Below are 12,765 nucleotides of genomic sequence, written 5' to 3' on the forward strand. Positions count from 1 at the left end.
ACACCACTGCACTCCAGCCTGGGCGACAGAGGGAGACTCCATCTCAAAGAATAAAAATAAAAGAGAGATGAACAATTAACTAACTTCCTGAAACACTTGTTTCCTCCTGACTTCTATCCATGATTTCCCACTCTCCTGGTTTTCCTCCTAGTTCACTAGCTACTTCTTAGTATCCTTTGTTGACACCTCTTCCACTATTCTGCCAGATCTCTTTATCTTGAAGTGTCCCAAAGCTTTATTCTTTCCTCTAAATTCGCTCCCTCAGTGAGTTAGTCCAGTTCCCTTAGAATATCATCGGCACACTGATGACCTTCAAATTTATATCTCCCAAAACTTTAAGCAGAGTTCCCAGCTTCTACAGTCAATTGCCTACTGAACACTTCAACTAGAAAAATAATTAGGCATCTCAAAATTAACATATATAAATCAAATTATTTATTTTTTGACCCAATATCTATTTACTCTCTCCTCTCCCTCCTTCTTTTTCAACTCAGGAAACAGTATGAGTTGTTGTGCCAGAAAGGTCACTCTGAAGGTTTCCTCCAATGAATCATAACTATTCCACCTCTAAAAATATATCCCAAAGCCATCATTTCTTTCCATTTAAGTCTAGTCCAAATAAACATCATCTCTAACATAAATTACTATAATATCATTTCCTCCATTGGTCTCCACCATTATGCCACTACCAACATTATCCATAGTGGACAGAGTGACTTTTTAAAAATTCTGTATCAGATCATCTTCCTCTCCTGCTTAACACCTCCAGTGGTTTCCCTTTGTACTTAATATCAATACTCTTTTTCAGGGCCTATAAGAGTTCATATAATCTGGCCTATGTCTAATTACACTTCCAATCTAATCTACCATTTCTCCTCCTTACTCACTACTTTCCAATCCCTATAGCCTTCTTTCTGAACCTCTAAAATGCCAAATCAACTAACTTAGAGCCTTTGAACTAACTTCCTGGTGTCAAGAAAGTTCTTCTCTGAAATCTTTGCACAATAAATTCTTCTTAACATTCATGTCTCTGTGCAAATTTCACTTATAAAAGAGGCCTCCCATAATCCCACAATCTAACGTAGCCTCCCACTTAAAAGTTATTTTCTATTATACTGCTGTCTTATTTTCCGCAAAGCAAATATCACTATTCAACTCAGAAATCCTTTAACTCAAAGGCCCATAATTGTCCATTATTGGCCCATTATGGGCATATGGGCCATATGGCCCATTATGGCCCATAATTGTCCATTAATGGCCCATTATAATGGCCCATTATAGCATGAACTTCAGTAAAAATTTAGTGAGTTTTTATTTTAAGAAAAACAGAACTTACAACATCCCATTATCTTTCTTAAAATTAACTCAATGTCTTCATAAAAACCAGGGAACAAATAGCATATAAGTCCTGTAAGATGTTCACAAAATACAGCCATACTGAATCCCTTATTTGTATCAAATATAGTTAAGCATAGCAGATGTACCTATTTTTCCCCTAAATTTGTTTTTCAACATTGGATGAATTTGGTGCTTATGAAATGATTAAATTATTTTAAAAGACCCTATTACGTGGCAGCAGTCATAACACAAATTTGTTCTTTTGTTTTTCCAGTCTCTTAGGCAGAGACTTAACAACTGTGCTGAATTGTAAGATTGTTTTGTGGTGTGTGTTCAACTAAGCTGAATCTACTAAACACATTCCAACTTTAATCAGAATGAAATATTGAACCACTATTTCCAAAGATACAAAAAGATTTCTGCAAAGCCATGTGCCAACTACCATCCTGTAGCAGGCAAGTAAATTTGTATCTCCCAAAGGCTGATATCAACATTTTGAAAATTTCTTAACATTCTCCTTTATATCATTTCCTTTATAGCATGTCTCCTGATTTCCTTTTTACCTCTAATCTTGCCTCACTTCAATCTATCCTCCACACTTCTCCAATATGAACAAACACTGATTGTTTTACTCCGTTACTTACCTTTTCAACTGCTCATATTATCTATACAGTAAAGTATGAACTGTTTAATAAAGCCCTCTATAATCAGGCATCTACCTGACTATATAGCTTCACATATGCCATTCCCCTATGTTCTAGTCTCATTTAATAAAAGAAATTCATGAATAAGCCATGTTTTGTTTAAGCTGTATACCTCTGCACATATTATCATTTCTTGGCATCCAACAAGGATTGGTACCAGGACTTCTGTGGTTAACAAAATCCATTGATGCACAAGTCCCTTATTTAAAATGGCTCCTCTTGTATACTTTAAATCATCTCTAGATTACTTATAATACCTAATATAATGTAAATATGTAAAAAGTTGTACTGTGTTGTTTTTCTATTTGTGTTATTTTTGTTGTTGTATTGTTATTTTTTGTGGGTTTTTTCCAACTATTTTCAATCTTCAGTTAGTTGAATCCATGAAATTAGAACCTACAGATACAGAGGGCTAACTGTCCCATTTCCCTTGCTTTTATCTCCTTAGTGAAATCCTATTCTTGCTTCATCATACAGAATAAGCATCATCTCCATGAAGACTTCCATGATCCTTTCAAGCAAAGTAAATCACTTTCTTATTTGGGCTACTTCTACACTGAGCCCATACTTAGTGAAAAGCAGTATTAGGTAGTGGAGTCTGTCTTGAATTCCAGAATTTCCTGCTTATCATGTGATCTTTGTCAAACTACTTAATCTTTCTGTACTAGAGTTTCCTCATTTGGAAAATGGTAAAAGAAACAGTACAACTTCGCTGGGTGCAGTGGCTCATGCCTGTAATCCCAGCACTTTGGGAGGCCGAGGTGGGTGGATCACGAGGTCAAGAGATCATCCTGGCTAACACAGTGAAACCCCGTCTCTACTAAAAATACGAAAAATGAGCGACAGGGGAGTGGCAGGCACCTGTAGTCCCAGCTACTTGGGACGCTGAGGCGGAGAATGGCGTGAACCCAGGAGGCGGAGCTTGCAGTGAGTCGACATCATGCCACTGTACTCCAGCCTGGGTGACAGAGCGAGACTCCGTCTCAAAAAAAAAAAAAAAAGAAAAGAAATAGTACAACTTCATATAACTTTTGAAAACTTTACTGAGATAATTGGTTATTTTATGCATGTAAAGTTCTTAAAACAGAACCTATCACTCAGCAAGCACTAAATCAAAGTTATTAATTATTACATTGTGTAGTAATAGTTTAAAGCTATACTTCCTCCACTAAATTGTGAAGTCCTTGACAGTAAGGGATTGTGTCTTTTTTGTCTTTCAATCTCTAACAAATTTGAGTTACAAATCTCAGCACCATCTACTGACTTAAACTGAAAAATATCTGACCCTAGAGAAGCAAAGATCGAGCAATCACTTTCTCATGCAGCTTCCTGTTTATAAAGAGTAGTCATTCTTAATATGTAAAGTGCTAATCATATGATATTTCACTGATGGACTCAAAGCTCAAAATCACGTGAAGTAAGACATATGACATTGCACTAATGCACTTCATGAATTTCATACTCAACACATTTTTAAGTGATCCTGCCACTCTTGTAGTAGCAATAACTATCTCTTCTGCACCTCCAAGATGTCAAAGTAGTGGGGCATCTTCAGGGAACTGGTGACATGTGTTGCTCTCTTCAAACTGGTGACTGGTGCCATATTGTGTTAGTAATGAGGTACGAATCAGTGCTAGTTTACCAAGAAGGTAAACTTTACCAAAGGAGTTCAACTAGCACTGATTCGTATCTCATTACTGACACAATATAGCCCCAGTCTAGTTATACTATTAGATCAAACAGTGAAAGATGTTCAATTTAAGCATATTTATAGGATATTTGATATGATAATGGATATTAAGGAATTCCAAAGCAACCTAAAAAGCTGGAAAAGCTTTTAAAAAATGGGGGAAGGGGAAAATCACCCTACAGTATTCCATAGTGTATATGTACCACATTTTCTTTATTCAGTCTTTTGAGCATGAGTTGATTCCACATCTTTGCTATTGTGAATAGTACTGCAATGAACATACATGTGCATGTACCTTTGTAACAGAATAATTTATATTCTTTTGGGTATATACCCAGTAATGGGATTGCTGAGTCAAATGGTATTTCTGGTTCTACATCTTTGAGGACTCGCCACACTGTCTTCCACAATGGCTGAATTAATTTACATTCCCACCAACAGTGTAAACACGTGGAGTACTATCCAGCCAAAAAAGGAATGAGATAATGTCCTTTGCAGGGACATGGATGAAGCTGGAAGCCATATCCTCAGCAACTAACACAGGAACAGAAAACCAAACATCACATGTTCTCCCTTATAAGTGGGAGCTAAACAATGAGAACACATGGACACAGGGAGGGGAACATCATACATTAGAGCCTGTCAGGATGGGGCTGGGGAAGGAAGAGCATTAGGAAAAATAGCTAATGCATGCTGGGCTTAATACCTAGGTGATAAGTTGATAGGTGCAGCAAATCACCATGGGACACATTTACCTATGTCACAAATCCGTACATCCTATACATGTACCCCAGAACTTAAGCTTAAAATTTAAATTAAAAAAATCAGTTCCCTCCAAACAACAAGAAAAAGCTGGATAAACTACAAACTCCTACAAGACAGCCTGAAATCCAAGAATGGGGCAGCCCCCATTCCCAGGAGAAAAAAGATTACAGATTGTCCCAACTGTGGTAGAGCATAGGAGGAAGGAACAGAGACCAAATAAACACATAAGAAGAAATCAAGTATAACTTTCATCACTTGACAAAGACCAAATGCAGGCCAGCATAACAATACAGCAACACTGACAGCCCCAAACACAAGGTGAATTCACACTGACTCTCAGACTCTTTTGCAAGGGTGCTCACTTTACACATAAAGATTGGGAGAGAGCAAGAGACTAAAGAGCCTAAGTCAGTGGTACACGTATAGAGGAGGCGACTGACCACCACTGAAGGTAAGTAAAAAGTTCTACCCTCCCTCCAAACCCTTCTCTCCCACAGAACAAAGGACTTAAGCTGCTGTAGGAGGAGAATCAACCCTGTTGACTCCAGGACACAAATAAACATCCATCCTTGCTGAAAGATGAGTAAAAGAAAACAACCCTCTACACCTCAGAGAGGGGCAAACAACCGTCCTTTCTCAAAGTGAGGCAGAAAACTCTCTTCCACAAAAGACCAACCACAGATACAAGGCTGTCACGAATAGGAGGGGCCAAATTGCTGAGGCCAGGCACATATAGCCTACGTAAGACTGCTGCTGCACTAGAAAAACAGAGAACCACCCTGCCTCTCATACCCTGAACTGAGTAACAAAACACAGTATTCTACAGCTGTAGGTAGGGCAAGAGCATGGCGAGAGGCACCCTCTGTAGCACAAGTGTGCGCCAGAGCACAGGAAAACTGGAGTGGAACTATTACACAGAAAAATAAGAAAATGTCTCTGGCACAATGGTCCCACAATAAGCACAGGGCATCTTTAGAGGAATTTGAAGCCTGTGAGACACTGAAGGTAACCACAGCAAAACAAAACTCAAACTCAGCTCAATTCCTAACTAATGCAAATACCACAATAAAGGACAAATGATAGAAAAAAGGCATCCATTTCAAGGTGTAAATACTATTTATCTCAGTATCTACTAATCTGCACATAAAAAAATGACTGACAAAAAGAAAAACAGAATTATCATAAATAGAAACAGACCTAGAGATGACCCAGTTGTTGGAACTACCAGACAAGAATCTTAAATAACGATAACTATGACTAAGATGTTTAAAAAAAAAAAAAACCTAGAAAGGCAGATGAACTGTGTTAACAGACAGGAATTTCAATAGAAATGAAAACTCTAAGAGTCAAATGGAAGAGCTACAAATAAAAAATATCACAGATGAAAAATTTCTTAGGCAGAATTATAAGTATATTCAATAAAGCCAAAGACAAATGCAGCGGATTTGAAAACAGGCCAATGGAGTACCCAAAAGCTGTGGGATAATACCAACTGGTCTAGCACATGTATAATTAGATTCCCAGATTCTAATAGAGAAGGAATAGGGCAAAAGAAATAATTGAAGAAATAATAGACACAATGTCTTTTACAATCTAGTCTCAAAAGTCATATACTATCAGTTTTGCCTTATTCTACTGGTCCGAGAGACCAATCCTGATACAGTCTGGAAGGGGTCCACAGAAGGGCATGAATAACAGAAGGCAAGAAAACTGGGGACCATTCTGAAAGCTACCTACTCCAAATCTGGTGAATGGATGAACAAACGGGTACACCCATATGGTGGAACAGTAATCAACAATAAAAAGGAACAAACTACAGATACGTGCAACAGCAAAACTCACAACTGAATTATATTAAATGAAAGATGATAGAACCAATAAGCTACATACAATATGATTACATTTATATTAGCATTCTGGGAAAGCTGAAACCAAAGGGACCCAAAACAGATTAGAGCTGTCAGGGGCTTGGAAAGGCCCAGAAGACTGACCATAAAGAGACATGAGGGAATTTTGTGGGATATGGCAACGTTACATATTTGACTATAATGCTGCTTATATGACTGTACATGTCTGTAAAATTCATAGAACTGTACACCTAAAAAGGACAAGTTTTAGAGTATGTAAATTATACCTCAATAAAGTACTCATAAAAAGAGAGAAAAGGGAATCTTGAGGGGAAACAGAAGAGGCTTGGTTGAGAGGATGGATACAGCAGTCATAATGTGTAAATAATAAAAGTTTCTGAAAGACTACTAAACTAATAATATTATAAAGTTCCTCAAGCTAAAGAAATTTCTCCAAGCTTGAGTCTGCAGATGAAAACTGCCTATCAAATTACGGATTACAAGGGTGAGAAAAGATATCCTGGCAAATGCCATGAACTCAACAATAAAGAGAAAAACCTTAGATGCTTCCAGAAAAACAAGTTACTTAGGGAAAAAAAAGAGAGGTAGGCATAGGCCTTTCTACCCACAACATGCCAAAAGAAGATAGTGAAATAGCATTGATACATTTTTGAGAGAAAAGGACGGCCACCCAAGAATTCTATCCCAATGAAGACTAAAGGGAAAGTATTCTGACATATGCTATCACTCACTTATCCAATTGAGAGAAATGGCAAAAAAAAAAAAACAAAAAACCTAAATAACAACTGAATCATAGCAGAGAGAGAGGAGGAAAAGAGGAGACCTTATGACATATGTAGTTAAATCTAACAAGGGATTAGTAAAGAAATTGGACAGAGATATAAGATTAAAAAAAACCAGTGCATCAGAATTAAAATAAAGCATCTAAACAAAAGGAATATTAAAATCAGACCAGTGTACTGTAGTATCTTTATCTGCAGTTTCACTTTCCGCAGTTTCAGTTACCCTTGGTCAATCACGGATCAAAACATTAAAAGGAAAATTCCAGAAATAAATAATTGGTGGCCGGGCGCGGTGGCTCAAGCCTGTAATCCCAGCACTTTGGGAGGCCGAGACGGGCAGATCATGAGGTCAGGAGATCGAGACCATCCTGGCTAACATGGTGAAACCCCGTCTTTACTAAAAAATACAAAAAACTAGCCGGGCGAGGTGGCGGACACCTGTAGTTCCAGCTACTTAGGAGGCTGAGGCAGAAGAATGGTGTAAACCCAGGAGGCAGAGCTTGCAGTGAGCTGAGATCTGGCCACTGCACCTCAGCCTGGGCGACAGAGCCGGAAGAGCCAGACTCCATCTCAAAAAAAAAAAAAAAGCCCCATTTAAAAAAAAAAAAAGAAAGAAAGAAATAATTGGTAAGTTTTAAACTGTGCACTGAGTAGTGTGAAGAAATTTCTCACCATCCTGCTCCATCCCACCTAAGACATAAATCATCACTTTGTCCAGCATATCCACCCCTTGGTCCAGCATATCTACCACTTTGTCCAACATATTCACACTGTATATACTACCTGACCATTCGTCATCAATATCATCTGCTCCCGACATCCAATTCAATATAATCATGGCTTGATGATCCAGAATCATCAGAAGCAGATGCTCCTCCTTCTGAAGTATTGTCAGAAGGTTAATAGTAGCCTAAAGCTACATCACAACACCTATATTATTCGCCTTGCTCGCTCCCATCACATAGACATTTTATCTCTCACCTCATTACAGGAGGAAGGGTACAATACAACACAATATTTTGAGAGCGAGAGAGACCACTTTCACAAAACTTTTATTACTTTATTACTTCTATTGTTATAACTGTTCTATTTTATTATTAGCTATTATTGTTAATCTCTTACTGTGCCTAATTTATAAATTACACTTTATCACAGACATTTGTATAGGAAAAAACACAGTATTAATATAGAAAGGGTTCAGTACTATCCATGGTTTTAGGCATCCACTGGGAGTCCTGGAATGTATCCCCTGGGATAAGGGGAGAGGACTGTACAAGGAAACTGCAAGTGACTATTTCCAACAGCTTTTTTGTTTTTACCTGGTTTGCAAGATGAGAGTGACCAAACAGCTTGTGACCCAATTTCCCGTACTGTTCCAGTCCTTTCCAACTGCTTAGGGTCAGCACCAGGAGGTGTCTTGTTTGGTGTGGTCATTTTTAAAATATTCTATGTATAAAAAAAGAATGCACACATTATATCAGGAATTGGGCATCTTTCTACATAAAGGTTTTTACCAATAAAAACTTAATGGAACTCATATACCCTGATATTAATCATTTATTCTGAAGAATGCAGTTAATATAATTAAATTACTATAATTTAAATCTCAGGGGCTGGGCATGGTGGCTCACACCTGTAATCCCAACACTTTGGGAGGCTGAGACAGGAGGATCATGTGAGCCCAGGAGTTCAAGACCAGCCTGGGCAACATGGCAAGACCCCACCTCTATTTTTAAATAAATAAAAATCTTAGGAATTCAGGTTTTGTTTCATATGACCAGATATGCAAAGCAGGGAGTTACAGTAGTCAAAAGAGCACAGAATCAAAGTTTTGGCTTCAGTATCTCCTTTAATTAGCCTAGACTTTGAGTAGGTCTGGGTTTTATTTCCTTTCCTGTCAAATAGGTTCACTTGATGACTTTTAATTCTACAATGCTATGCAGTTCTATACTTCTATGACTGAAAATTCAAATGACTTTTAGCCCTAGAAAAGTCAGACTGAAATACTCTTATTCTAGGAATACATAAATATTGATCCTCATTTTATTTACTTAATTTCCTTTTTTTAGAGACAGGATCTAGCTATGTTACCCAGGCTGGTCTTGAACACCTTGCTTCAAGCGATCCTCCCATCTCAGCCTCCCAAGTACCTGGGATTACAGATGTGATCCCATCGCCCCCCTAAGATCCTCATTTTAAATATTCATTGAGTGACGCAGAGAACAGTCATATCTGCCCTCTAACTGTCAAAGTTTTATTTAAGGCCCAGCCCGGTGGCTCACACCTGTAATCCCAGCAGGTTGGGAGGCCAAGGCAGGTGAATTGCTTGAGCCCAGGAGTTCGAGACCAGGCTGGGCAATATGGTGAAACCCTGTCTCTAAAAAAATTCCAAAATATCAGCCTGGTGTGGCGGCACACACCTGTAGTCCCAGAGGGGCTGAGGCAGGAGGATCACCTGAGCTGGGAGGCGGAGGTTGCAGTGAGCCCAGATCGTGCCACTGCACTCCAGCCTGGGTAACAGAGCAAGACTCTATCCTTAAAAAAAAAAAAAAAGAAAAAAGAAAAAAGAAAAAATGTTAAAAGTTCACTTACAAATGCTCTTACCATAGAAGATAAGGTCAAGAAAATGGCTTCAAGATTTTGAAGTGAATAACTGGCCCATTCTAAAAAGGATGACCTCATCTTTCACATCTTTTGTTAATTTTTGTAAGTCCATTCATATGTGAAAAAACACTTCAATATCGGATCGCGAACAATATGTAAAACTGCTTTGGTAGCGCAGTCACTGCTACTGAACATTGTTATATACGCTATTCAAAATAGGTGCAATAGTTCTGACACCTCCCATTGTATCCGAAGTTGTTCTCTAATCGGCAAACAAGCATTTGATACTAAATAACAGCAGAGACAATGGACTGTAAACGTTGACAAGGCCTGAGGCTTAAACGCTCAATAAGTAATTTACTGAATGAATAAATAGGTGAATAGGTTCAGTCATGAACTAGTTATTTGTCACTTGCCTGCAAGTTAGGTGACATCTAGGGCAAGACTATTTAACCTGCAATGATCATTACTAACTGAATGTCCTCTCATCTAAAAAAAGAAAGAAAGAAAGCCCATCTTTAGGGTAGAATTCAACTGCCGGACTTGGGACTGGACGCCACCAAGTGGATAAAATACAGAGCTCGGAAAAGATTGGATTCCAGGCCTTGAACTGACCACACAGATGAGAGGGAGTTGAGGCCTAGGAGAGCGCGCAACAGCAAGCCGTGTCGGGACCATACTCTGTTGGTCCTATTGACACCTCTAGCGTGCTAGAATAACTAAGGCTCCACTCCTGACCCACGGGCCTTGAGGAAAGCGCGAACATAAAAAAAGATTGAAACCGGGGAGGCGAATGCATCTGTTTACGCTAGGACCACACTTGACGTCGGAAAAAAAGCCCACACACTCACAGTTTCCAGACCCGGTTGCTTGCCGAAACTCAGGTTCTCAGGACCCCCAGCAGTTCCGTGCCACTCCCACTCGGCTTCCTCGGACAGCCTGGCTTTGCCAACGGCGTTGAACAAGGTCGCAGCACAATGACGTCATCTCTCCCTACCTACCTCCAGGGTGCCGCCTCACGCTCTATGTCGCGCGCGCGCACTACGTTCTATGGCTTGCGCGAGCGGCGGCTGGGCCCCGCCATTTTGGCCGGTGGCCGTGAGAACACGCTGTGCGGCTGAAAAGTGAAGGCAAGAGCAGATTTGGCCTGTGTGCTCCCCTCCGGAAGGGGATCGTTGTCCCCAGGTAAGTGAATAGCCCAGAGAGGTTTGACTGTTAGCTACCATCTGTCAGGTTGCAAAGACTGTAGGGACGTTCTCCGAGAGCCTTTGGTTAGGCCTTAGGTGGCGGAGACAGCAGCAGCGCGTGGCAGCGGCTCCTGCGGGACAGCTGGAACTGCCGGAGCGCGGGCGACGCCGAGACCTTGGGGGTGCCTCAGTCTTCCCCTCCAGCCGACCCGGCTGTCGCCGCTGTTACCTGCCACGCCCGCCAGGGACTTCGAGAATGGACCTAGATGCCGTAGTCTCCACTCCCCCTTTACCCCACTCCGGCCCTGGAGCTAAACCTGCTGGAGAGGAAGTCACCTTTAGAACTTAGAGCACCCTCTGTACCCACAGCACCCTCTATTACCCCCACACTCTTCCAGCACCCTAAAATGGATATATTGTCACATGTGCATATTTGGTTGTGGGAAGTCGTGGCTTCCACGTTTCGGTGAGTGGAATGAGTCATGGCATCTTGCCGCCATGAAGTCGAATACTCCCTGTTCACTGCTAGGTTTTATGATGCCCACATGTCGCTCTGCTTCTCTCAGAACAGCGTGTACGCAGCTATGACTGGGGTTGTCCCAAGTAGTTTCCCAGTAGAAATCCTATAGTTTTTTTGGTACGCTTTTATACTACTCGGCACTTTCTCCCCTTATCCATTTTTCCCTTTATTGTATCTAATACTCATTGAGATCGAGGTTGATGTCTTTACTCAGAATACCTTTATTATCTCTTCAGGGGTTCATACATTGTAGACATTTAATATGTAATGTGAATGAATGACAGCCAAAGCCGAATTCCCACCTCCCATTAACTACATCAGTTTATTTTCTCTTTTTTGATGGTAAAAATATCTAAGAGGAAGAACTGTCCAAATAACATGTTTTATTTTTTTTTACTCTTTCCCAACAGAACTGCTAACTAGTCATTTATGATAGTGGCATTTTATGTTGCAGTAGGTTGTCCCATATTCTGAGACTATTCATTGTATACCAGCCACCTGACAATAATGCTTTGTTAGTGTAACCAAAGGCTCAGAACCTGTATTTGAACCAAAAGCTGTTTGGGGTTTGTGAGCTTTTTAAAACCTTAGTTCTCCCCTATTTTAAAAAAGGAAGTTCTTTTGTTTGTTTGTTTGGAAAAGCATTTAACAATTGGGAGGGAGGGGGAGAAAACAATATTAAGTTAAGAGTTCCTTCTAAATGCCTTAAACTTAAAACTCTTTGAAATCAGAGCCATGTACCTCTCCTAACTTATACGTGTTTTATAAGACTAATAAACTACCATAGGCATGGGTTAGACTATTTCATGTGATACTAAACATCATTAGTTAACAGCAATCTTTGAAATGCTTTTACACAGTATTACAATTATTTTGGCTTTAGACTATAAATGTTTCCAAGTATGCCTCACTTCCTTTTTTTCCTCTCAACTGGAAGAATGACACTGAGGGTCATTGTTCTAGTGTCAATTTTGAACACTTTCGTCTTCGAATCTGAAATATCCTCAAATACTTCTTTGTTTGCAGGAGCCTGTTAACTGTAATCTTCTTCTCCAAGGTTTACTGTGCCTTACTTTTCTATTGAAAAAGTAGTAGAGAATCCCCTTGCCCCAGTTATTGAAACTGATACAGAAATTGAATTAAAAGTGTTTACAGTTAATTAACAGTTCTACAAAGAATCCATGTTCATTTTTCTTAAATGCATTACAATTTATCACTATTTTTATATAAATCAGTTTTATTAACCACTTCTGATATGTTTTTATTCTTCTGTAAAAATCAAGCCAGGGTGGTGGCATGCACCTGTA

The 12,765-nt window shown here is 39.6% G+C and overlaps 2 protein-coding genes across 4 annotated transcripts in view; one reads left to right on the plus strand and one right to left on the minus strand.

Moving 5' to 3' along the window:
- Positions 1-10,761, minus strand: part of ANAPC10 (anaphase promoting complex subunit 10) — a 129,350-nt gene extending 118,589 nt beyond the window's left edge. For both annotated transcript variants that reach the window (XR_004438155.1, XM_033215383.1), the window contains exons 1-2: positions 10,603-10,761; positions 8,467-8,593 (exon numbers count right to left, since the gene is read on the minus strand). Coding sequence is in view for 1 of the 2 variants with exons in the window: in XM_033215383.1 (XP_033071274.1) it covers positions 8,467-8,581 (115 nt within the window). In the remaining variant the exon portion in view is untranslated. The remainder of the gene's footprint in view (positions 1-8,466; positions 8,594-10,602) is intronic.
- ABCE1 (ATP binding cassette subfamily E member 1) overlaps positions 10,690-12,765 on the plus strand; it is a 31,596-nt gene continuing 29,520 nt past the window's right edge. Inside the window, exon 1 of one of the 2 annotated variants that reach the window (XM_033215381.1) lies at positions 10,690-10,936. The gene's annotated coding sequence lies outside the window, so the exon portion shown is untranslated. The remainder of the gene's footprint in view (positions 10,937-12,765) is intronic. The other variant, XM_033215382.1, reaches the window with a different exon arrangement.

This window comes from Trachypithecus francoisi, unplaced genomic scaffold (genome assembly GCF_009764315.1).
Source record: "Trachypithecus francoisi isolate TF-2019V2 unplaced genomic scaffold, Tfra_2.0 Lachesis_group1, whole genome shotgun sequence".
NCBI lineage: Eukaryota > Metazoa > Chordata > Mammalia > Primates > Cercopithecidae > Trachypithecus > Trachypithecus francoisi.